Raw genomic sequence first — 26,751 nt, 5'->3', positions numbered from 1 at the left:
GCTGTCCTCTCCCCATTCCTCATTTGTGTGCACACACCTGGGCAGACCCCCTTCTGCCCTGCTATGTTGTTTTCAAGGTCTCTCTTGACCACATCACCCTGCACCTTTTGCTTATTAACCTGGTCTACCACTTCCTCACTCAGTTGTGGGGCATAGTCCTCCCCCAATGTTCCTACCTTAAAGGTATCCTCTACTTGTGTACCCAAGATACTGACAGAGTCAAGTAAGTATTTGTATTGTAAAGCATATTAATAACAATAAAATCCAGTTGTGTGAGCACTGGTTATAATTTCCGTAATATGAATTCTATAAATCATCTCAAATACACTGTATTAAAAAAAAAACCCTTCAACTCAAAATAAAGCTGTGGTACTTTCTGAAAATGCACCTACTCTGATTTTGTGTTTGTTTCATGACTATTGGAGGTGGGGAGGAGAATTAAGAGACAAAAATATGGTGTTTTGCTCTCTTCCAGTTATGAGAAAGGTAAGAAATTAATTAAAATTTCCATAAGTCAGGCTTAAATAAGGAATTCGGTTAAATTATTTGGAGAGCAGCGTAGGGGAAAGGGACCTGGGCGTCCTACTGGACAGCAGGATGACCATGAGCCAGTAATGTGCCCTTGTGGCCAAGAAGGCCAATGGTATCCTGGGGTGTATTAGAAGGGGTGTGGTTAGCAGGTCAAGAGAGGTTCTCCTCCCCCTCTACTCTGCCCTGGTGAGGCCACACCTGGAATACTGTGTCCAGTTCTGGGCCCCTCAGTTCAAGAAGGACAGGGAACTGCTAGAGAGAGTCCAGCGCAGAGCCACAAAGATGATTAAGGGGGTGGAACATCTCCCTTATGAGGAGAGGCTGAGGGAGCTGGCTCTCTTTAGCTTGGAGAAGAGGAGACTGAGGGGTGATCTCACTAATGTTTATAAATATGTAAAGGGCAAGTGTCAAGAGGATGGAGCCAGGCTCTTCTCAGTGACATCCCTTGACAGGACAAGGGGCAATGGGTGCAAGCTGGAACACAGGAGGTTCCGCATAAATATGAGGAAAAGCTTCTTTACGGTGAGGGTGACCGAACACTGGAACCGGCTGCCCAGAGAGGTTGTGGAGTCTCCTTCTCTGGAGACATTCAAAACCCGCCTGGATGCGTTCCTGTGTGATATGATCTAGGTAATCCTGCTCCGGCAGGGCGACTGGACTAGATGATCTTTCGAGGTCCCTTCTTCCAATCCCTAACATTCTGTGATTCTGTGAAAATAACAGGGCTTTGCTCATTTCTGCATCCCTTAAGGTGAATTTTTTTCTTTTATTATGTTCTCGTGAGTCTTTCTGACATTAACCACAGTTTCTTGAGAAGTGATGTCCCTGTTGTTTTTGGACAAAGGCTTTATTTCCAGACTTTTTCGAAACAGCTATGCAAATAAGTACAGTCCTCACTTTTACAAGTTTCATAACATTCTGTTCACTTTTCCATGCTCAACTTCTATGAAGCAATGTATAGAGACATCCAGTTATCTATTACAGAATGACCGTTGAACCACTCCCTCTCACAGACTATGAACACATTCATTTTCCTTCCACGGAACACAGACTCTGTGCAGTGCATCTCTGTCAGGCTTTGTAGAGCTGCACGGGTAACACAACATGATATCCAATGGCACAAGAAGGGCCCAGATTTTGAGCATGTTACTGTCTTTGTTGGCTTATTTAACAGAGTCAATACTTGTGTCATCTCATGGCTTACAATGGCCAGCTTTTACTCATCAAAAATCTGAACTATTTGGTATTTAAATGTTTCTGTTCTAAACGTAGATTCATCTTGGTATGAACAGACACTTGCTGAACAGTAGGTGTTTTAGGATTTTTAATCAACTCTTGCATACATTTTTATTCCAAAAACACCCATCCACTCAAGATGTAAGACTGCTCTAGTACAACAGCCAACCACCTGTGAACATGCCTAAAAGAAAGTCAGACCATGCAAGAAAGGTCATCCATTTGAAAATGGAGGATGTTAAGTCTACTAATTTGACACTGGCTGAGGAATGCTTTGTAAAAGGAACTTGAGTGAAGACTCTAAATCCAAGGTGTTTACAGAAGAAAGATAAAGACTATTTTAAAGGGTTTCAAATACTCAGGAATTTGGAAGAGGACTTGGCACTAGAATCCAAAAGAGTGGATCCAGTAAAATATCAGCTGTTCAGCAGATAGCTAAGATAAATTTAAGAATGGATACACCTGGCCAGCCATTTACAGCTTCATATGGTCACATAACAGTATTTGATATTCAGAACTGTTCAGCTAAGGAACTCAGTTTCTATGCACCTACAGTGGTATTTCCAATGGTATACAAATGTGAAGGGTGTAGGAAAGAAAAAGAAGAAAAAGAAAAAAAAAAAAAACAAAACCAGATCATCTCTAGTCTTCCCCAAATTTATTTCTAAGGCAGAATAGTTTCATTTACCCTGGAAGGAGTGACTGTGGAGTTGGCGTTGGCCCATTCAGGGCATACAGGCTGATACTGCTGATCCCACTGCTCCCCATGCTGCCAGAACTCTGGGCAGACTGAGCACTGCGGTCTTGGTAATTCAGTGGAAGGCTTTGAGGCCTGGCATAGTAATAGGGGGTTGAGTGAGCATCCCGTGGCAAGGCTTGAGCAAAAAGTGTGGCATAACTTGATACCTGAAAAGGAGAGGATTTGAAAATGGAAGAATAAAAAGTAAAGATTCGCGAGTTGCTTTAAGTCATGTCTTTAGTTAACAGGAGTGTAATATTAAAAAACGCAAAAAATAACTGAAGACCATGCTTATGCAAAGAAAACTTTGTTGTTACAATTATAATGACTAAAAAGCAAGTCCCTTACAGTCATCAAAGTACTTTTGGCAAAATAGCTTTTTTTTTTGCCTGGAAATTGTCATTAGCAATAGCTGCAAAAAGCACTTTGGTGCTAGCAGAGCTGCAACCAAAGGAGGAATTTTGCTTTCCCTACTCCATTTCAAACTTATTAGCATGTAAGCAGACACTACACCACCAAGAAGAAAGCAAACAAAAACCCCCACCCATCTAATAAAGTCACAACTTCGGCTACAAACGTTGGACAGCTCATAATTTTACACTTACTTAGTATAAAAAAGTTACACAGAAAAAAACTGCAGAATTGTGTCAAGTGTGTTCTTCCTTTCAGCCTCACACACAACCACCACAAGCACATCTGAGGTGTTGGTTAAGTCTGGATAGTGACTCTTAATGACAGCTAACATAAGTGACACACATTCACTGTTTCTCAGAAGTAAACAAAGGTCTCCTCACCTACCTTGTTAGACTGCTTACGTGGGTCTTCACTAAGGCTAAGCAGGAGGTAGAGTATTGACCATTTGTTTTTCAAAATGCCCTTTAAAAAAAAAAGATGAAGACAAACAAAAATGAGTTTGTTTTAATTAGATAATAATGGATTTTTTTTAATTATCCAGCCTACTAACATGTACACATATAAATCAATTTTCCACACAAATAAAACCAACTCAGAGCCATGTTCATGAGTAAACTGGGAACGTGCAGTGCAGCCTCTGTATTGCTAATTTTATGAATTTTCTCCACTGTGTGCAAATCATGAACCCTCACCTGCTCTGAGATCGGCAAGTACACTCAATTTAAAAATCATAGCTACTAAGAAAGAGGTTTATACGGAGCTGAACTTTTACCAGCATTCCCACACACTCTCACCGTGTAAAACATCTCAGATGTGGATGCAACTCTAAGATAAAGGTGAAGAAGGAAAACTTTTGCTACAATTTTAAGCAAATAAATAGCTTTTCTTTATTTTCCCCTTCAGTCTCCTTCACGGGGAAGCTTCAAAAGTTTGACGGTTTCAATTTCTATTACTTTAAATGCCATTTAAGAGAGCTACCAAAATTTTCACAGCTTAAGATAGAGACACTGTTAACGTGAAACTTCAGGGATATACAATATAGTCTCTAGCAAACAGACAAGTCTACAGATACATACAGACTATTAGAATAACACTCTCGGCAGCTTTAGATCTTAGCAGAAAGCTTACCAGCAGAATTCAGAACAATGCTAAATCCCAAGCTACAAAAAGAATACTTTGGAGAGAAGAGTTCCGGCAAATACCAGAATGTTTTAGATACGCATATGTTTCTAGACATGTTACTCTGTAGTTCTGGGACACTAACAATTGTACCTGAATTGATCAAGGACACAGAGCCTTATAACGGAGATTAAGTAGTGGAGTAAGTCAAAGAAACTCACACAAGTTCCCTCATACACGTATGGTCTAGAATACTAAGTAATGCTGAATATAAAGTAAACTTTAGTCACATCAAGATTCAACAAAGATCCCATCCCTTATGAAGCAATGTAATTCAGTGCTATCAGTCTTGCAAAAAGTGCTTTCAAGGTCACTTTGAAATTCTCTTTTTTTAAACATATTTCCTTTCTCACCTTTTTCTACTTCTCCTGTTTCTCTGCAAATTGTGCATTTAGTGTGTATATGTTACATGGTATAAGAACTTTGGCCATAGAGCGTTTCTTTCTTCAGGACAGAGCCCACTAACCAAACCTACCAAAGCTCTATATTATTATATGAGTAGGAGGAGACATTCTATGTTATTTTGTAGAGCAGAAGTCTATTATCTTCTGCTTTGATCTCAACAACAAGCAAAAGTAGAGGTATTGCATCTGTTTCACATAACTAATCCAGCAACTCATTAACAACTGGTGAAGAAGGAGCAGCAACATTACTGCTTCTTCTGCTGGCCTGGATAGAATAACTCTCATGGTTTGCTCACCTGGCAAGTTGCCACTAAAATAAGCACTGACCTCCTTTTCTCTTTAGAGTAATTGATGAATGAAGTCAAAACAGACTCACGCAAGCTTTTTTTCTTTCTCCTAGTTGCTTTCAAGAGAATTGCTGGAGGAAGAAAAAGCCTCACTGATTCAGAAAATGTATATTCCTTTCATGCCCTTCCCTAAGGCTCATGGGGAAAAGAAATGACTGTCCATGATTAGTAATAAACCTAACAGCAGATAGAATAATAATTGGAAGAGTGAATTTTGAAGAAAGCAGTACTCAAATGATACCATTTCATGTGCACAAGATGCTAGCACAGAAAAAAAAAAAATAATGTCAAAAGAACCTCAAACATCTGAGCAGGCAGCAAAACATGAGACAGCTGATGTAAGCTTGTATTACCTGTTCAGAAGAACAGCCACACTGATACAAACACAGACAAGGCATTTTGTTTCAAAGTTTACAGCCATCATGCTCTGCAGCTATGTTGCTTGCCAAATGCAATGGTACGGCAACATAGTACACAAGCTACAGAAACACGTTCCAGAAAATCTGTATTAAAAGAATAAAATCACAGGGTGTAATACAAGCAAGAAGATGCTGAAACCAATGGCTGAGGTCATTGGAACAGGTGTATGCAAACTAGTGACACTGGCTTCACTGTACAAATGCAAATAACACACAAACGTACAGGATAAGGAAAACAGGAAGAGTTACACAGTAACTCCAGCTCCGAGCACTAAGAAACTAATGAGTAAATTAAGTACGGATGAGGGGAGCAGCAGAACTGAGTTCAGACTAGTCATACTCTCCACAGAATCACTTTTTTGTACTCTTAAAATCTCAGTATTATCCTCTAAAACTTAGCCACGATCTATACATAAATTCATTAATAAAAAGCATAAGAACAAAGAAAAACTTTTCTCCTAAATACAAAGAGCAAAATAAGGACAAATTTTCTGTTATATAGAAAACATCATCTTTTACATCAATTAATTTTTGTTGTCAAAAATCAGGTATGTGCAAATAGCAGCTGGGAATCTTGTTTTATTACTGCTCACCATATTCTACGTTGATAAATACTCAGTTTTATGAAGAATCCAGAACAGAGTAGCAGCAGTCATTTTTCACCTTCCTCCGCTAAATTTCTGTCCTCGCATCTTTTCCCCCTTTCACCTAATCCATGTTCCTGCATCGTGGGCTTTCTATATGCTAGCATCTTTTGTCAGAATATCAACATGTGATATTCTTCGATTAACACCGGTGCTAGCAGAACCAAAGTCAGCAAACCCTTAACCTTCAACATTAAAGATGTGGAGCACTTAAAAATTCAGAAGCATGAGGACTATTAATAAAGTCAATATACTTGCAAGGCATTGCTGTAAAATAAACGACGAGAAAATTCATCAGTTTAACATACTAAAAAAAAAAAGAACACTTCTGTTTTTACAGAGTTCCTTCCTTCACATGAAGTGCCCGTTCGTGTAACTGTACTCAAACTAAAAATGTATCCTTTATTCTCTTCTGATTTACAATTCAAACCAAATTAATTTCTAATTAATAGCAAACAGCTCATAGTAGAAAAAAAAGGAAAAAAGTAACTTGTAAACTTTTTCACAAAAATTAGAAAATGGTTGAGGTTGGAAGGCACCTCTGAAGATCATCTTGTCCAACCCCTCTGCTCAAAGCAGGGTCTACAGCAGGTTGCCCATGACTGTGTCCAGTCAGGTTTTGACTGTCTCCAAGGATGGAGACTCCACAAGTTTCCTGGACAACCTGTTCCAGTATTCATCCATCCTCACAGTAAAACAAACAAACAAAAAAAAGTTAATGGCCTGAGCACTCTCCAAAACCACACTATAACATCACAAGGATGTATGTGGATGCTTTTAGTTTCTTTACTCTTTAGACATTTAATACGTTACCTGTGAACTGAGTTTTCTGTAGAGTTCTGAAAACAAAGCAGCATCTGCTTCCCTTCTTTGTCGCACAACTATTAAAAAAAAGAAATACAGATTAACAAATTGAAAGAAGGATAATAGTCATGTCTGAAATTTACACGTGTGGTAAGTTGGAAAACGTATCCAATAAAGCGTAATGATGCTTTACTGTTTCATTCTATTTATTCACACGGTTTTGCCTGTTTGCCTGTTATCTACATTCTAGCCCTGAAAATTCTTGCATCAGAAGTGATGCAATGTAAGTACTTTTTTTTCTTAGAGCAATAAAGGTATACACCTTCTAAATAAGAGCCCTTTTAAAGTCTAGTCTGCCATTCTGTAGGTTTAGGGAATTAAAACATAACTGAAAGCAGATATGGGTTAAAGAATGCTATACACCCCTTCACAAAACTAAGTGTAATTGTTCCTATTTTAGGCAATAAAAGCAAGAAACAAAAAGTAGTAATGCCACTTGCTCAAAGTCAAGCAGAATTCCAAGGTCACGTAACTTTTATATACTAAGAAAAATAACAGTCTCAATCACTGCCAGTTACATAACAGAAGTCTTTGCTCAGAGGAAAAATATCTTCAAGCTTTAAGATGTCTTCAGAAAATCAGTGTTACATCAGGAAGAGCCATGTTAAAAAAAAAAAACAAACCAAACCATCTGAAGAATAATAAAAAAATTGCTGTTAAGTGTTAGAAATGTTAATTAGCGTCAAAAGCCACTGCTAAGTACATTTCACCAAATAAGTCACTTCCTGCACAGTAATTCCAAAATAAATGTAAAGTTCGAAGGATATATCCAGTCACTTGTTACATGACCACTAACATCAGCCTACAAGCTGAATGTAGGGAGAAGGAAGATGAGGGAGATAGTCCTCTTCAAAACTCCTGCCAATAGGCCCAAAGAATATATGCTGTGCTGCCTAGTACTAGCCAAAGCATGTAGAAACTCATCAGGCAGGAAGTGTATACTGTAGATTCCAGTGTTTTGGAGCTGCATCTAGAGGAATTCTGATGGGCTTATTTGCCTATCAGCAAGTCATGGAAGCTCTACATTAGCAAAAAATATACATGTACTTTAAAACAGTTACAACCACTGACTTCAGTTACACTAATTCAATCTCCCTGACTGAATATTCAAAGCTCAAATATGAAGCTTTAATTAGCATACTTCAAGCAACTGTTTCTGGACATTCTACTGCAGAGCAGGTAATCTGCTGAAAGCAGTATTTGGCTTTTCAAGAAGAACGCACCACGTCTCCATTGGATTCACACAGTTCAACACTTGACTCAGAGCAGCATAGACCACAACGGAATGTAACTGCAACATAACTTACACTGTCACGGTCTAATGTTTTGGTTTTGAGAAGGTGGTTGCAGATAAACTTGTAGAGAAACTGAAGGCAAGAAACATCAGGTAAGTCACATAAACAATTCCATCAGTTCCCAGGATGCTCTTTCAGCAAGTTTCACACAGGTATTCATGAAGTCAATTGTGCCCAAGTATAATATTTCTAAAGCGCGCATCACAAAAATATCAGTCTTCTAAAAAGAACTATGAATTCGTAAAGTCTGAGTACTATTAAAGTGAAAGAAGTGCAATATTACTTGTTCTTTATTTTCATGGTGGCTAAGATATAAAGGAAACGGCAGCAAGGGAAGTCTGAGTTGAGCATTCAGGAAAATCTGAGCTGTGAATACAAACAGCCACTCAGAAATATTAACTATGGAATTAATGGAATTTCCATCATGAGATTTTCAGGGGGTGAACATTAATAACAGATTAGATAACTATCTGTGAGGCAGAGTTGTCTCAGAAGAATGAACTGATCAAATAACTTCCTGAAGAACTTCCATGTCTATTTCTAAGATAGAAACAAAGATGCACTTACGCTCTTTCTTGATTTTCTCCGCTACAAGAAATTCATCCCGTTCAACAGTGGGAGCAAAGTTGCTTCCAATAACTCTCACTGCATACTGAAACTGTTGAGCTGCATCAGCTGAAAGAAGAAACAAAAAACTCTCTCAGTTAAGCAGAGTATTAAAGTTCTGTTAAAATAATTTTTTTAAAAGTTAGACATGAGACTACATTGCTATGGCTGAATCTGGCATAAACGTACCTGGCTTAGATCAGATAACGTTATACTGTAATCCTTCGACACACTTCTAACCAGAGGGCAGTGAAGTCCAGTTTACCCATGAGCGTATTATCAATGCCATACTTCAAACACACTCACCTGCATGTGCTCTGCAAAATAACTGCACTGAAATCTGTGAATAAGCCTTTCCCATTCCATGCTGATGGAAGAGACGCTTAGGCCTATCCAGTTATTGGAGAGCATTAGCACACTGCAACTGGCTCTGCCCTTCCCCACAGACTGAAATGCTGCGGGACTTGGCACAAAGTCACACAATTCAGCTCACGCATAGGAACAATACAGCCACGTTCTCTCACCAGGCACCCAGACTGGATTATTCTACCTGTGGATCTTTACTCAGATATCCACAACAGCTGTTTTACCAGTTTGTATGTTCTTTCTAGGTGTTCTGGTTTTAAACCAGTTCACGTGGTTTCACCACTTAGGTTCAAAGCTAGCTCTGAGACATTGGCATCATATCCCAATGCATAATATGGTGTCACGGTTTAAACCTGTGGCAGATGCTCTCTGTTAACCCTCCCCCCCGCCCCAAAGGGAAAGGGAAAAGGGAGAGAGAAAATTGGCCTGGTTTAGGCCAAACCAGGACATTTGGATACTAATGAAGAGGTCACAAGCCAGTGACCTCCCTCCACCGCTCCTTCATCATCCAATAATTCTATTTTTAATATTGTTACTGAATAGTATTGTTTTAGTGCAAGTGTCTTGGCTTTCTGGGAAGATTAATTCTCTGGTAACGCTGCGATAGGGCCAGCTCAGTATTAATGCTTCTACAGCATAGTCATGTTCCCATTTATTGACCTGAAAGTCAATAAACGACAACCCTACAGACATGTCGAGTGCCCTTACAAGTGCAAAATGTTGGATAAATTTCTACTCCTCATATACGGATAACTGTAATAACATGAGGGGAAAGGTACGTAAGAAAAAGAAAGTGTAAATGCGTGGTGTCAGCTACTTGAATCCTTACACCTCCTCACTCCAGGAAAAAAAAAAAAAATCTAAGCAATTCTGCATATTAAGTCTGATTTGTATACAACAGTTTTGTGTCCAAATGCATCAGACTCCTCACGTATTTTATTTAGTCAGTTAAGTAGCCAACTTTCAGAGAAAATTGTAGAATAACACAGCAATGGTTCAGCAAAGGAAAAAGAAAGGATGCTGGCCTGGGCAAATATGTACAAAAGGAACAGAAAAATGGAATAAGGTAAAGGTCCACTAGAAGCAGAAATATTTTAAGCATTGAATCATCTATTAACTAAAATTTACAATTGAAAAAAAATCACCTGGGAGACACTAGGAGTCAGTTATTGACTAAATGCATGAAAATCTCCAGAAATTTATGGAAAGGAGAAATTTGAAATCAGAATATACTACATTCTTTTTGAATGCCCATTTATGACTGTCTTGTCACCACCCACTGGTCCTAATCTACTAGAATACAATTGTAGACCAGCAAACATTAACCAGTTCACACAAGCAGTACTTCATACAATCAGGAAAAAAGTCTGCTCAGACAGAAGCATTAATATTTAATAGTATTTGACAATATTGGCCTACAAAAGGAGGAAGCATATTGTTCTACTTTCAGGGAAGAAAATGCCAATAGACTACTACAGACTACTGTAAGGTCACAAATCCGCATAATTTAAATGCCTTCCAGAAAGAATAGCTCTACTGTTACACTAAGGAACCTCTCATTTGCAATAAAGACTTGAAAATATAAGTATAAAATAATCTAATAGTTCAGCTAGCGATAGCTTAAACTGAACTAATGAGCCAGGAGGGAAGAGTTAAGTATGAGGAAGTGTTTCTGAGTAATTCTTAAGTATAATGCATGTCATTACATAAGAACTCAAGATTTCCAGCAGTATTCTGCAAGGCCAATTGAAGTCAAATATTGGCACTAAGTTATCCCAAGCAATAGTAAGAGTTTTATCTTCCATTAATTCCTCAACTGTGTACCTGCAGCAGTTAGGCAAGAGCTAGGCTTCTCTAGTAATTCTCACATTTTTTGGCACATTGTTATAGTGACTCAACGTGAGCTACAAACTAAAAATAAAATTGCTAAGAGTTCCAGATCAAGCATCTTGGATGAACTAAAGTCAGGAGAAGGATCAAGGGTTGATACCAAAGTACTTTATCAGTTATGACATGTATCTAGAATAAACAAACAACTTTCTCACTGATATTCCACTAAAAAGCAGGGGAGAATGGATCTCCAGTAAACTAGTTAACAGTTATAGAAAAATATAAAAAGAAAGAAGCAATTAAAAAAACATATAAATAGATATCTTCTTAAAAAAAAACCAAAACAACACAGATACACACACCCCAACCACAACAAAGCCACAAGAACTTCCCCCTACAGTTCCTCCTCACTCATTAGATGCATTATCCTGGTTTTCTAAGAAAAATTATGTTCTGAAATTAATTTCTATGTCCACCTGCACCACTCTATCCCTTAGAGATTGCCCTTTAACTTTTTAGTATTTTTTTAAAAATATATTTGATAGAGGTCTCAGGGATATCAAGTTAAACAGGTTTCATAGAAGCTGGGGACTGGTAGAACAAACATTCAAACAACTCTCCCTGGGGAAGAGAAGACAGAGAAAGCTCAGCAGTTAAGTATTCCCTCTGGTCGGCCAGCACAGAAGTAGCAATATCAGGTACTGCCTCCTGCCCTCGAGCACGAAGAAATGGGGACCTGGAGGAGGAGAGAAGAGGAATTTCTGAAGAGAGCTACAGGGAACGACAGTACAAGCTGGCAGTATTGCAGCTGAGGAACGCAGAGGTTTTACTGAAGAGAAGACTTGTGGCACAAATCCACAGGAAATAAAGACATATTTAACTACACTGAACGAACTTGTTTCCTATACACTTATGATCTTGCAGTACGTCACAGTATGTTGATCTTATTAAGACTGCTGAATAAGACAATATGTAGTTGATTAAAAAAAAATAATAATTCTGCTATGTCCAGACAATTGAGCATTACTCATTCAGCTGCTGCTACTAACTTTTCAGTATATGCTATGATGTACACTGTGATTATCAGCAAGTCTAATGCTTGGAGAAAAAAATAAAAATCAGAGCATTAGATTTTATTTATTTACACTGAACAATAATGCACATTTTTTTCCACGTAAGCAATGCTGTATTTACTGTGTTTATTCAATTTTTAAAAATTCTTTGGTTTCTGAACAAAATTTTTCATATCAGTGTTTCAAAAATTTAAGTGCTATGTTTCCTCTCTGTTGTTCCCTGTGGTTTTGGGGGTTTAGATTAAATTCAAGTGAACCAAGAACCACACAAAGAGAAATCAAGTGGGTTTACTGTCTTTAGTCACCTGATGAGATAATTAAAAAATCCAGCAAAGAAAGATGTGCACAGAACCTCTAGAGACTCTCAGGAATTTAATTTCTCTGGAAGAATTGACTCAGAAAGACTGCTATACATTGCCACAAGTTTGGGTGGGGTTTTTTTGGTTGATGATGTTGAAATAGGGATTTACCTCAAATAACAGAAGAAAATTATGAACTTTACCATTTGTGTGTTTTCCAATCTGCCTCTGACACTAGAGCTTTTAAAAGACTACCTGTGCTTCTAGTTCTGTGGTGCAAGTGAATATTGATGGCAAGACTGAGAGACAAAGAAATACATGTGAAAATTTCTGGACAGAAACCTTGAAGGTTTAAACTTAAGTCCTCAATCTACTAAAAATCACAACAGATACGTTATCAATAGTAAGTAGCAGGCCTTTTTCCTGCAATTGGGAAGTCTTAAGAAAGATATATAAACTTCTATAATAACCTTCTATTTCAACACCGACCATAGCAAGACTAGTTAAAGCACAGAAATTTAGTATAGTCTTTTCCATACCGCCCCAACAAGGCATCTGAGAAAGATCTCTAGTTGAAAGACTACAATTTCATAAAAAAATTTTGATTATTAAACCTCTTATACTACTGACGACATGGAACAAAGTTATCTGCTCTTTACACATACAGATTTGCACCAGCAATTCAATAGCATCATAGCAAGACTGCTTTTATATTATATTTTATTCAAATTTTTGTGTTCTATTCATATCAAGTCCAGCTTCTCTTTTACAAACAAAACTCCCTACTGCGTGAATTTCTTCAGCTGATTATTTCTTGTAAGTCTGCAAAATAACTCCAGTACCTAAAGTGATTAAACATAACTTAATACAGGTACCTGTCAGTAAAATAAAGATGCACATGATTTATAACTAAGACACATTTAACTGCTTCCCTCCTCAAAGAACAGCCATTATGACAGCAGGCAGCTTAAAATACACAGCCATGTATCTACGTATGTGTACATCCTTCTTCATCAAAAAGTGATTATGGCATGAATCTATTACATAACAGCAAGCTCAACATACCTGATGCATGAAATTGATGCAGCTGTTTGCGGGGTAAGGGGGGGAACAACAGTGATCATGACTTGTTTTCCAGAGTCTGATCAGAGCAGTGAAGGCAGATAAAGACAGCCACTCCCCCCTCAGACTATATCCCTTAAGTAATACACACATACATACACAATTAATGATACTGGTAAGCAGCCATACAGCTGAACAAAGAAACAGCACTTGTGAATCACCAAAAAAAATTTTAAAAAAATTTTTAAACCCCTCTCCTTTGAGTAGAGCAATCAATAATTCAAAGATCCACCCAGCCATTCACACTTTCCCACAAACAAAGCAGTATTAAAATTGAACTACTTCAGAAGTCAGACTGCAGCACTTTAAAGCTGCAGGAAATACAAGTGTAGCATGTGCAAAAACTATAGAAGCAATGCACAGGAAGAATCTGGATGTAAAGAAAACAAGCAGAAATAGGACAAAAGGTGAAGTTTAAAGGAAAAGTTCAAAAGACAAAGAGACAGACGATATACTTCCAAGAAGCCAGTATTTCAGAGGAAATGCTGAAATCCAGCAAGTCTGTTACTAAAAAGCAGCTTCTAACATTACCTATAATTTAAGGAAGTGAACTCAAATTCAGTTTACAGTCATACATTTCTTTCAACACCATCAGCTATGAGTCTGTTGAAGTTTACAGAGGAAAACAAAGTCCTGGAAACCTAAGTAGTAATTGAAACATTGTTTCTAAACGTTAATGTATCACAATTGTGAGAAACCTGGTTTCCTGGAAATAAGACACTTGCTTATTTTAAATTTGTCTGTAAGCATAATTTTTCAACTACAGGACAATTCTAAAGAAGGCTTATCTCAACCAGACAGTAATCACTTACTTTCTTGAAAGACTTCAGAGATGAGCAAACTCTCTCCTCTATCTCTTCTTCCAGTCAGCTGTTTTCCAGCAAAACAACAGTTTTGCTTTAACGCAGATGCAAAATTATTGTAAAAACACTCTAAACTATGTTCAACGCTCTACATGTGGCACTGACCAGCTAACAACTACGGCTGCGAACTACTCGGACACCAATGTTGCCATCTAACACGTGCTGAAGAAAAAAAAAAACAAAACCTCTTTCCTGTAACAAAGTGTTTGCTAAACACCTAATGTGCTGCTGTTGGAAAATTGAGCCTGGAAGAAAAGCTGTAAAGCTTGAGAACCTTCTCACATATACCATGAGCAGACACTGAATTTGTCAATACGGTAATGCTGCTGTATCTTCTCTGTTTTAACTATATCAAAACTTCTACACGGGTATGAATCATCACCAGGAAAAAAAAAAGCAATCGCATTAAAATGATCTCATACTGATAAACTAAAATACTAATCTAGAATGCCACTAGTGTTACTATTTCATTTTTTAAGAGAATCTACACACATTGTAAGCAAAACTGCTTGCTCCTCTAGAAAATATTGTGTTTGAGAAGTGTAATTCTAGGACCAGTGCAGTTATGAACTATTCCTGAAAAAAAAAATTTTTGCATCAGTCTTCTGCTTTAGTCAACTATCTTAAGCTTCTCTGTTGTAAGTTCACTTCTTTCAGAAGGGAAAATAACAGTAAAAACACATTATAAAATGTAAATGTAAAAATATTCTGTTCATGCAAGTTTTTATTTGAAGCATTTTAACTTTATTCTTAACTAACCACCTTTCCAGTCTCCACACTCCTCTCCTACAAAGGAAAAAAAAACCCAAACAAACCCACAAAATAAAACCCAAACCACACATGCTCCCATGCCTTTCCTTACTTCGAAGTTGTCCACAAACTTTGAAGCACTGCACAGGACACATAACTATTCTTTAATTTTGTTAATATTGCTGGCTTTTGTTGTATTGTCAGTAAACAAATTTATTTGAGGAACATCCCACTGGACTATCAGCAACTCAGTCACACAATCTTCTCAGAACTTTCCCCTCACTGTGAATTTTTGCCTAACTTGTCACCTTTGCATTTGCTTCTGTTACTAGCATAGGTAAAAAGACCTCCGTTCCACCTTCTGAATGAACTCTGTGCTTCCCCATCACCACGAAAATTTAAGATCTATTCCAACAGTTCAGAGCTTTAAAAAAAAAAATTTAAAAAACCACACACATGACAATAACAAAACCCCCACCAAGATTACAGAGATTAAATTAAAGCCATATTATGGACTTCAGACTGCAAACTGCTCTCTGAAGACTGAAATACCACTTTCGAGAGCATGTGCACCTCCAGGAGCACTTTGGCACACAAAAATCTTTTTAGGATTCAAAAACAAATAGGTGTAGCTTGAATTTACAGCAATGCCATTTGACTCCATCAGAGGCACTAAGAGTTCTTACAACCGACAAGCTTGTACAGCAGTCTACAAAGTCTCTAAGAATACCAAGAGGTTTGTGAAAGACAGCTAAGAACAAGCAGCTTTTTGTCAGAACGATTAAATTCACTGTCCAAAAGGAGGCACGCAACCCTGAGTAACTGCTGGAGTTCACAAATAAAGGAAAAAAAAAAAACCATGGAAATTACTGCACAGACAAGCAAGCTCTCTGCAAGAGAGGTAACAGTGTAAAAGTGAGGTGGATAGCCTGGATAAACACAAAGATCAAAAATGCAAAACTAACACGCTAGTTCTTAGACACTATGAGGACATGAGGAAGAAAGAGGTCACCAATGGCAGCAACTGCAGAGTGCAGAGATCCCCAACTAACCGCAGTGGGGGACCGCAGACGCATCACGCCATGGGAAGCTAGCTTTAAGCCCTTACTTGAGAACTGGCAAAAGCACAGGAACAGAGAGCTTTCAAACCTTAGTTCTACCAAAAAGAGTTGAGGTAGAGTTTGGGCTTTTTTTTTAAATAGACTTCTTCCATGTAACTCAGCGGATTTTGTGAGGAATTTCTCAGAAGCAGAGCAGTTTGCAAAAAAATAGTAACTAGGTCTATGTGGCTGACTGATTTTGGAAGCTAAGCGAATGGTCTCAAAAAAGTGGGAAGAGAGAGAGGATAGACCCACCACTGGGAGCCTCTGCAGTCACATTCCATTACAGCACAAATGCACTTCAACATAAATCTTTAACTAGTTGGGAAGGTGAAGGCCTTCTAAGACCATCACAGACAGAAGTACAAAAATCCCCAGCAGACAACAGGCTCCATCAGGTTTATGGAGGACTTCAGGCACGGGGTCGCGGGATGTAGACACAGATGCAGAGTAAGACTGCTCATCTCACATCAGCATTAAGTGCATTATTATGATACAGACATTATATAAATGGAATCCTTCAGCTCCTTCTGAAGCCATAGCTTCCTCACAAACATAATAAAACACAAGTGCTGAAAAGGAACATAGCCAAGTAGATCTAACCTTCTGAAGTACAAACTCATGGAACATACAGGCAGGAAAAACCATTAGATCTTCAAATCTCAATGCCCTTCTATTATTTACCCATAATATTTCACCCAGTTACATCAGTATCTTGTATTTTACCAGAGCACTTATTCCAGGAAGGTATCAAAAGCTAGGATTTCAAGAAATTCACAGCCAGCTAAGTACACCAATGGTTAAAGATGGCTGTTTGTACCTAGTTTTACCTTGTAACTAATTTTTACTAGAAATTTCTCTAATAAATTTAAAGATCTCTTAAGTACCTAAGCTTTTTTCCCTAAACTCTGTAGAAGTAATTGAACATTATAAATTACTTTCCAAAGACTAAACTGATAATACTTGTAAAGTCTGCTTCAAAAAAGAGACAGTGTATATACAAAGCAGCCTAACTGCATCAGGACACAAGAAGGGGGGAAGCTGCATGTAGACCACTAATCACACACAAATACCATACTTCAAACTTACCCTGCACTGATAGGAAATTAGAGTTACAAGCCTGAAAAACAACAAGATAATAAATGACTTGTCTAGTGATTTCCTTACCACCTATGGACACATGCATCTACCTCAACACACAGGATGCTGGTACTAACAAAATTTCCTTATTGCCTTTATTTGTTCCTTGGACATAGAGCAACCACCATACACACCTTTCATAACCGAGATTTCTTTCAGACTTTTTGATTTATCAGTCTCTACGCGCTTTAAATCAATAGTTGAGCTGATGACAAACTAACATACTACAGCTGACTGTTTCAAGAGAAGTCTTATGTTAGAAGGGTGAGCCTTCAGTGATAGAGTCCCCCATAACAAGAATAAAAAGCAGGGTAACGATGGGCTTCCTCTTTGTCACATGCATAAAAATATGGGTGATGGTAAATGTGGCAGACAACCCACATTATTTTTTTTTTTTTAAGTTGTTACTTCAAACAAGTCCTCAGATAACCCACAAGTGAACAGTGGGCTACAGGTTGCATGGAGCAGCTTACCAAGATTTTGGGCAAAATTTCCCCTTTCATTAGCCACACACATACATAAGGCATTTTAGTTACATGAGTAGAATCCCAGCATACAGGAATAGGTTCAACATTACTTAAAAAATAACGAAGATCAGAGTTCTCTTCCACGTTTTCACATGTACTGCTTGCAAATAAACTTAGTATTCCAGTCAGAAGAGATGGAGATGTATAGTAACTATGGCTTCAAAAAGAAGGCTAGATCGAAAGTCGGTAGAAGTGAGCCACCTCTCCTCTATACTCATACCTTGATTGGTAACGCAGAGGTTTGTTTCTATTCCCATGCTCTTTTTAAGTTTTGTATCACAGACCTAGATAAGGCACTCAATACCAAGAAACGAGCTTAGATTGAGTTTAGATTGCAGCCCCTTTCAAATCTAAGAAAAAGAGTCATGAAGAAAACAGGATTAGGCAATATAGAAATAATGTCCTTAACAGAGGCCTCCAATACTCCAATAAAGCAAGACAATCTCTTTTTCAATTTTTCCCCCCTTTTTTTCTTTTTGGAAGCAGAACTAGCACAATAATTTGAGATTTCTGGTAGCAGAAAGTTTGAAGTGCTCTTAAATAAGAACATATATTAATTGTATTATTAAAAAGTTTCCAAAGAATGTCAAAGGCAAGAAACAGCTTTAAAAGCAAAGATATAATAGCACCTTAGAATAGTAGGCTGATGTGAAATACCCTTTAATATACAGTTAAACCAGTTGCTAAAAGAAATGTGTGGTTACATAAAAGCACAAGAGGTATTAAACAGTTTAGAAGCTACCACTGATTTGGGGGGAGACAGTGGAAGAGTAGAAACTTGCCACATTCTGATAAAATCTCACACCAGGAATTCCTGTCACAGAATTATTACAGACTGGCAATTCTAGAAATGGGAAATTTATGGCCTTGCAGAAGACTTAAACATGCAATGGAGAGGGAAAAGATTTTGGAAAAAAACAAAACATAGCAATCAACAGCTGTTGATCATAGAATCATTTAGGTTGGAAAAGACCCTTAAGATCAAGTTCAACTGATCAACAGAATGTTTCTATGAAGGAGTCCCTACTCAACATTTCAGTGAAGACAAACAGATTCCAACTTCTTCCCAACTCTTCTGAGCTTCTCAGATGAATCACAGAATCATAAAATGGTTTGGGTTTGAAGGGACCTTCAAAGGTCATCTAGTCCAATGGGCAGGGACACCTTTCCCCTAGACCAGGTTGCTCAAAGCCCCATCCAACCTGGCCTTGAACGCTTCCAGGGAGGGGGCATCCACAGCTTCTCTGGGCAACCCGTTCCCATGTCTCACCACCCTCACAGTAAAGAATTTCTTCCTCATATCTTGTCTAAATCTACCCTCTTTTAGTTTAAAACCACTACCCCTTGTATTATCACTACAAATCCTGGTAAAAAGTCTCTCTCCATCTTTCTCATAAGTGTCCTGTAAGTACTGAAAGGCCGCAATAAGGTCTCCCCGAAGGCTTCTCTTCTCCAGGCTGAACAACCCCAACTCTCTCAGCCTGTCTTCATAGGAGAGGTGCTCCAGCCCTCTCATCATCTTCATGGCCCTCCTCTGGACTTGTTCCAACAGCTCCATGTCTTTCTTGTACTGGGGACCCCAGAGCTGAACACAGTACTCCAGGTGGGGTGTCACAAGAGCGAAAGGGCAGAATCACCTCCCTTGACCTGCTGGTCACGCTTCTTTTGATACAGCCCAGGATACGGTTGGCTTTCTGAGCTGCGAGTGCACATTGCCAGCTCATGTCCAACTTTTCATCCACCAGTACCCCCAAGTCCTTCTCCACAGGGCTGCTCTCAATCCTTTCATCTCCCAGCCTGTATCGATACTGGGAATTGCCCTGACCCAGGTGCACGGCCTTGCACTCGGCCTAGTTAAACTTTCTGAAGTTCATACGGGCCTACCCGTCAGGGACCTGTCAGGGTCCCTCTGGATGGCATCCCTTCCCTCAAGCATTATCAGCTGCACCGCTCAGCTTGGTGTCATCTGCAAACCTGCTAAGGGCGTACGTGATGCCACTGTCTACATCATTAATAAAGATATTTGACCAGCGTAAGTCCCAATACATACCCCTGAGGGACACCACTTGTTACCAATCTCCATTCAACATTAAGACATTACTGCAACTCTTTGGATGCAGCCATCCAGCCTGTTCCTTATCCATCAAATAGTTCATCCATTAAACCCCCATCTTTCCAATTTAGAGACAAGGATGGTGTGTGAGACAGTGAGGTGCTGCCTCCAATAGATGGAAACATGAAGTTTGAGCGAGACACGTATATTTGCACTTTGTCATTAATTTTCTAGACTTCTAAGATAGCAGTAATTCACTTACAGGCCGTGTTTTAGTCAGTTTGAACCCAATTCTTTACAACAGGTCAATACTCAAAATTATTAGTTACTCTCATGGAAATACTTAAAGGTAACCAGGAATGACTTGTCAGAAGAGAGTGGGATGGAGGGAGAAAAGAACGCATCAAAGACTTTACAGCCACTACTAATAAGAAAGCAAGCCATCTCTCATACAAGAAAATAGATACAACAAAAGCTATGGCATGAATCTGTCTGGTGAGCAACGCTTATACACAGAGCAACTTAAAAAGGAGACCTAGAAAATGTACCTCTTCCTTTCCACCCTCCAACTGCTTACTAAAAACAGAGCCTTTGCCTTGATTGCAACAGATAGAAACTTACGCAAACAGGCAAGAGATTCATTCCCTTGCTGGAGGATGGAGCAGCAAGATTCATTTCCTTGCTGGAGCAGCAGCAGGATGCAGAGGACCTGCAGAGGACCTAGCGGCTGTCAAAGGCTCCACCTGAGCAGAAACCGGAGGAAGGCGGCGATTCCCGAACGTCTACACGAGCCACCTTTTGCCCCAAACACCCGGGAGCGGAGCCCCGCTCCCCACGGGAGGGGAGCGTCCTTAGGAGCCAGCCAAGCGCTCCGGGGCAGGAGGAGGACACGCCGCAAGCCCACCTCCCGCCACAGCGCACCCACCGCCCGCAGCTCCGGCTCACGGCGCCGCCGCCACGCCGGCCGCCAGCAGAGCCGCCCGGAGGCCCGAGGCCAATCGCCCGGACCGCTAGCCCCGCCGCCGTAACCCGCGCCGGGCCGGGGCGGGCTCCAACACACTCCCCGCCGAGGGGGCGAGGGGGACGCCCTTGGCGGCCAGCCTGGCGGGGCCAGCACCTCGCCCCCCCCCGGCACCCCCTCGTCCCCCGTCCCGAGGTTCGCACGCCCTCCTCGCCCCCTCCTGCACCCCCGTCCCCCCCGGTCGCGGGTCCAACGGCTGTCGGTGGGGGAATGGCGGGGGATGGGGAGGGAGAAAGCCGTTACCTTCGCTTTTGCCCAGAATGCGGCAGCAGAGGTTCTGCAGCAAAACGTTGGGGGATTTTTGATCCGGAGTCGCCATCGCCGCCCTGGAGGTGGTATGGGGCGGTGGGGGGGGAGCGAGCGGCAGAGCTGGGGGCACGGCGGGATGACAGAAGAAGGGAGGAGAGGAGGCGCCCCCAGCTCAGCAGCGCAAGGACCCGGCGACACCTCCCGTTCCGGCCACCGCCATCGCCCGCCGCCTAAGGCGCCATTTTAACAGAACCCGCCGAAAGCCGCAGCGGCGGCAGCCCCAGCACCCACAATGCCCCTGCACGCCGGGCGGCATCGGAGCGCGCCGCCACGAACACGCTCCGCCGCGCCGCCGCCGCCGCCGCCCAGAGGTTCCGAGGCAGGCGCCGCACCGCCCTCCCCCCGCCGCCCAGCGCCGCCGCCGGGCCTGGCGCAGCCCGTGGGGAGGGCACGGAGGGCCCCAGGGCGGCCCGGGCGTCCTGAGGCAATGCGGCCGTGACCAGGCCCAGGCCACCGCTGCGAGGCCTGCGATGTGTGGCCAGCCCTGGCAAAAAAGTCCCCCAAATTCCCCAAAATGGGAATAGAACATTACAGAATCACAGAATCATCAGGTTGGAAGAGACCTCTGGGATCATCGAGTCCAACCATTGCCCTGAAACCACCCTGTCAACTAGACCATGGCACTAAGTGCCATGTCCAGTCTTTTCTTAAACACATCCGGAGATGGTGACTCCACCACCTCCCTGGGCAGCCCATTCCAATGTCTAATGACCCTTTCTGAGAAGAAATTCTTCCTAACGTCCAACCTGAAGCTCCCCTGGCGAAGCTTGAGGCTATGTCCTCTTGTCCTGTCACTAGTTGCCTGGGAGAAGAGGCTGACTCCCACTCCACTACAACCTCCCTTCAGGTAGTTGTAGACTGCAATAAGGTCACCTCTGAGCCATTCCCATTCTGGAACAGCTTTCCACGTTTGGAAAACGCCCTCTCACCTGTCACTCAAAATCCTGGGGAGACCAGGCTCACTCGTTCCTCCTGACAGAAGAGCAAGTTAGGCGCAGCTGTGGGGTGGCTGCACTTGCTGTAATTCTCTGCCTTGGGGAGTCATGGCACACCAAGGCAACTTTTCCACACAAAGTAGTTACAAATCAATGCGGATCTGGAAAAATGTGTGAAGATCCCCAACCCACATCCCCCCTGCACTGCTCTGCCTTGCATCTGGGTGGCCCCACTCCCCTGCAGAGGTCTCCACCTCCAGCCGTCCTGCTGGGCCTCTGGGTAGAGCCAAGCATGGCTGGCCTGCAGTGCTGTCGGTAACCTGCTCCTCAGGCCTATCACCCCCTAACACAGACACTGACTTTCGAAGATGTCTGTCTTCTGTTTCTTTGATTCAGTAAATTTATGCTGGGTCCAGCCCAAAATACATAATTTGGGAATAATTATCATAGAATCACAGAATCATAGAATGGTTTTGGTTGGAAGGGACCTTAAAGATCATCTAGTTCCAACACCCCTGCCACTGGCAGGGTCATCTTTCCACTAGACCAGGTTGCTCAAAGCCCCATCCAACCTGGCCTTAAATACTTCAAGGGAGGGGGCATCCACAACTTCTCTGGGCAACCTGTTCCAGTGTCTCACCACCCTCACAGTCAAGAATTTCTTCCTAAGATCTAATCTAAATCTACCCTCTTTCAGTTTAAAACCGTTACCCCTCATCCTATCACTACTTGCCCTAGTAAAAAGTCCCTCTCCCACTTTCCTGTAGACCCCCTTCAGGTACTGGAAGGCTGCTAGAAGGTCTCCCTGGAGCCTTCTCTTCTCCAGGCTGAAAAGCCCCAACTCTCTCAGCCTGTCTTCATAGGAGAGGTGCTCCAGCCTTCTCATCATCTTCGTGGCCCTCCTCTGGACTTGCTCCAACAGCTCCATGTCCTTCTTCTGTTGGGAGCCCCAGAGCTGGGACAAAGTACTGTGGGTGGGGTCTCACAAGAGCAGAGCAGAGGGGCAGAATCACCTCCCTTGACCTGCTGGCCACGCTGCTTTTGATGCAGCCCAGGATTCGGTTGGCCTTCTGGGCTGCAAGCGCACACTGCCAGCTCATGTTGAACTTCTCATCAGCCTGACTTTTCTTCCTGTGCTGCTGGAGCCCTGTCTAACCTACCTCTGCTCTGTCCTGTAAGAGGTGGTTTGAAACATGGCAGCAGCCAGGTGGGCTTGGTGCACCGCTGGCTGTAAGCAAATATATTCCTGCTGTGCAACACCCTTCTTTCTGGCAGCCGCAGTTGGCTTCATTAACTCTCTGTAGCCATGATTTTTTGTGTATGCATTCTAAGGACACATACATGCAACCTTTCATTATGGGAACATTATAGATGTAAAAGATGGTTCATCACTAACATTACTGGTAGAAACTAATCATGATGGCAAGCCAGGAACTGAAATTCATTGAGGATGTATTTTTTTTTGTTACTTGGAATATTGTAGTAGGACCATCATAGTCTTACCACTCACATTATAACTTTTCAAATCCTAGTGGTGCTGTCTTTAGACTCTTTTAAGAAGTAAAGTAGAAGCCCATATTAATAAAGCTATCAGAAATGAATCCCATGTGAATAATTGGGGGTTGTAATCTGCATCTCTAATAATTCTGAAAGACTTCAAAGATGGTGTGACTCTTTTATGCACTGAGCAGCAGAAGAATCTCTGTTCCATTCTCCACCTGAAGCAAATGCAGTTGTTCTTCTACAAAGAGCTGGTGACTCACTGCTGCTGATGGTTGCTTCACATTTAGATTCCATCATAGAAGGTATTAATCTATCAAGCAGCAAATATGGTTGCTCACATGGGAGAAAAAAACTTTGGCAATAATATCTGGAACAGTGTTGCTTTACAGTATCTTTAAATTCCAAGGGAATCCAGTCACTCACAAATATCCTGTTACTGTGGATATTACTAATTCTTTCTGGTCATGCTGGCTGTTATACCTATGGCAATTGTGTCACCGTTCTGAAATCAGAACACATTATGGAGCAGCACAATAAGAACATGCCATTAAAATGGGCTCGCTCGTGTGTGCCTGCAAGCAAAAGTACAATTACTAACCTGAGCTTTTCAACTTCAGCAAAACCCCATCCAACGTTATGCTTCTGAAGTAGTGTAATAGCTGACCGTTCTGCTACATTACTGGGAATGTATTCTTTCATTTCTAGCCTCTTTGTCCTAAGGAAATGAGGCCTATCCAGTTATTCTGTGTGTCAGTGCCTCCTCGTAACTGCTGGATCTCTTCACCAATTTTAAACAAATTTAGTAGAGGGATAGAGTTCTTAAGGATATTAACTTCATAAAAATTTTAGGGAATTCAGTGGCTGAGAGTACTAAAGTCCAAGTTAGTGCCCCCTTGAAAAGACAGGTAAGGAGAACTTAGTTGTCCCTATTGTGACTGCTGTTAGCAAACCAGCTGATTGGTAGGCACTCCCTGGACAGCTAGGTATATACACCTAGCTCTGAACCAGCTACAGTATCAACTACTTCTTCCCCAGCCTGATAGATGAGTGATGCAGGAACTGAAAGTGTAAGGGACAGAGAGCTCTGGAAATAATCTGGAAAGTAGTCAGAAAGAGGCAGGAGGGATGCAGATTGCTGGGAAATAGAGGAAACTAAGCTTCATTAGTTCTACTGCTCACAGATTTCCTGGCTTTTTTCTTAATGAAAAGAATTAATCCCACAATCCTGTTTAGAAATGCTAATTCTGATAAGGCAGGTTGCTAACATATGCAAGTTATGGTGGTTTTACCAACTCCAGAACAGCTATGATTGCTTAAATCAGCTTAAGATGTCCCCTAGCATTTTTATGGACATAAAGAATCATATCTTAATTTATTTCATTTTTTAAAAGCCAGAAAGAAAAAATATCAACTATTTTTTCTTACTGTGTAGGTATAAGCTTAGTTCACCTTGCTGCTTGGCCTCTGAGCATTGGACAATGAAAAAAAAGTACTTGCTGTTCAGATTTTTCATAGTACAGACAATCCATCAGTTAGCATTGTTAAAGGCATGCTTTTAAGAGTATGACAGTGACTTACAAGGAATTCAGTTTATCCATAGATGCTTGAAGAGACTCGTGTTCAGAGCTGCTACATAAAGAACATATTTCCGATAGTAAATAGCTTTATAACAGAAGAACGTACAATGGGATCCAGCAGGAGATGGAAGATGAAGTTTGCCAAAATAGGGCTAGAAAAAATTATGGGTTTAACTCAATAACGGTATTCAATCAGTAGAGAGATACGTTTAAGAGCATGGCACTTTCTCCGTATCTCAAACATTTTAAATCTGTTACAGGCCTAGTGATCAGATACAAACTGACACAGAAGCTACCGAGTTGTGTTTATGTTGTGCACAAGATCAGGCTGGAGGGCGTCGTAGTCCCTTTTGGTCTTAAGCTTTCTAAATCTAAGCAATAAGGTTCTTTCCCTTATAAAAAACCTGAAGGTTAATTGCTTTGCCTTTCTTAACTCCTTTATGGTTATGTCTACAAGGCACAATACCTTAGATAGCTCTAGCTGTTGGTGGGACATGCTAAAAACAGTAGAGCATCATGCTGACACCTCCGACATTTCACTGTGCCAGGTAGACATTTTTTTGTGTCATATAACCAATGTCAAGAATTACAGTGGCTGGAGACAGTGGAGGATACTGTTTGTGCCTTACTTAGCATATGGCAGCCCTGGAGGAGCAGCAGCTGGGTCTCTTCTGGCTCCAGCAGCGTTTGGCTTCTGTACCTAAGCATATATTTTCCACACAGGCAACCCTATAATGGCCTAGAGACCTGCTATGCTGAGTCTGCAGTATTAAAAGGTTATTAAAGGTGCCCACAGATCTAACTTTTGAAAGGTCATATGTTTTAGGATGAGGTGTTGTGACTTGCTTTCATATAGATGTTTTCCCTGTGCAGGAGTAGGGCTCAGATGAAGAAAGAGTTTGATCCAAACTGTTTCATCCTCCTGAGTGTGTTAGTTCAGCATTGCAGCCTACTTGTAACTTTCACAGTATTATTACCACCTCTCTGTTTTCAAAACTCTTAACTTAAGCTGTTCTTCTGTTGATTGAGGAGCCTGAAGTGTGTTCCATAACGCCATATATCTACAGAAAGTCCATTGAATTGACATGTATATCAAAAAAGAAACCTGTGTTTTGAAATACTTAAGAGATGCCAGAAACTATGATTTAAGCTATAAAAGGGCAAAATTAAGGACATTTTCATTTTTTTATTTTGGATTTTTTTTTTCAGTATTTGCAGTCAAATAACAATTTTAGATGACTAATACTAGCTATCCTATAAACTGGAAGTACTACTAATGTTTTGCTTCTCAGAACTGTCTTTCTTCTGGTGGTGCCTCCACTGTCTGATAAGTTTCATTTTTATCAGTCCAGTACTTCTTAGCGATAAACAGAATTCCTGTCCAACATGAAGATATACAGACACACACATTGAAGCCCACTCAATATTAAATGTTATTGACTACACAGGGATGGACAGCATTATATATATCTTTCTAATGAATAGTATAACTACAGCCAGCAAACAGGCATTCCAACAAGCTTGGTAAAACTACCTGACATTTTCTAAGTTCCTGTGTTGCCTGTAGTATCACAGTTATGTTACATATATGGAGCTGCAGTAAAG

The 26,751-nt window shown here is 40.9% G+C and overlaps 1 protein-coding gene across 2 annotated transcripts in view; it reads right to left on the bottom strand.

The window, feature by feature from the left end:
• The window catches only part of TUBGCP3 (tubulin gamma complex component 3), a 61,372-nt gene extending 40,149 nt beyond the window's left edge, over positions 1 to 21,223 (bottom strand). For both annotated transcript variants that reach the window (XM_068420321.1, XM_068420331.1), the window contains exons 1-5: positions 21,066 to 21,223; positions 8,640 to 8,747; positions 6,727 to 6,794; positions 3,305 to 3,382; positions 2,456 to 2,673 (exon numbers count right to left, since the gene is read on the bottom strand). In XM_068420321.1, coding sequence (XP_068276422.1) covers positions 2,456 to 2,673; positions 3,305 to 3,382; positions 6,727 to 6,794; positions 8,640 to 8,747; positions 21,066 to 21,141 — 548 coding nt within the window. In that variant the 5' untranslated portion in view covers positions 21,142 to 21,223. The remainder of the gene's footprint in view (positions 1 to 2,455; positions 2,674 to 3,304; positions 3,383 to 6,726; positions 6,795 to 8,639; positions 8,748 to 21,065) is intronic.
• Positions 21,224 to 26,751: the final 5,528 nt, after the last annotated feature.

The sequence above is a fragment of the Nyctibius grandis genome, chromosome 2, assembly GCF_013368605.1.
Source record: "Nyctibius grandis isolate bNycGra1 chromosome 2, bNycGra1.pri, whole genome shotgun sequence".
NCBI classification, from domain to species: domain Eukaryota; kingdom Metazoa; phylum Chordata; class Aves; order Nyctibiiformes; family Nyctibiidae; genus Nyctibius; species Nyctibius grandis.
Note: the sequence above shows the minus strand (reverse complement) of the source record. Positions and strands in the feature narration are given on the sequence as shown.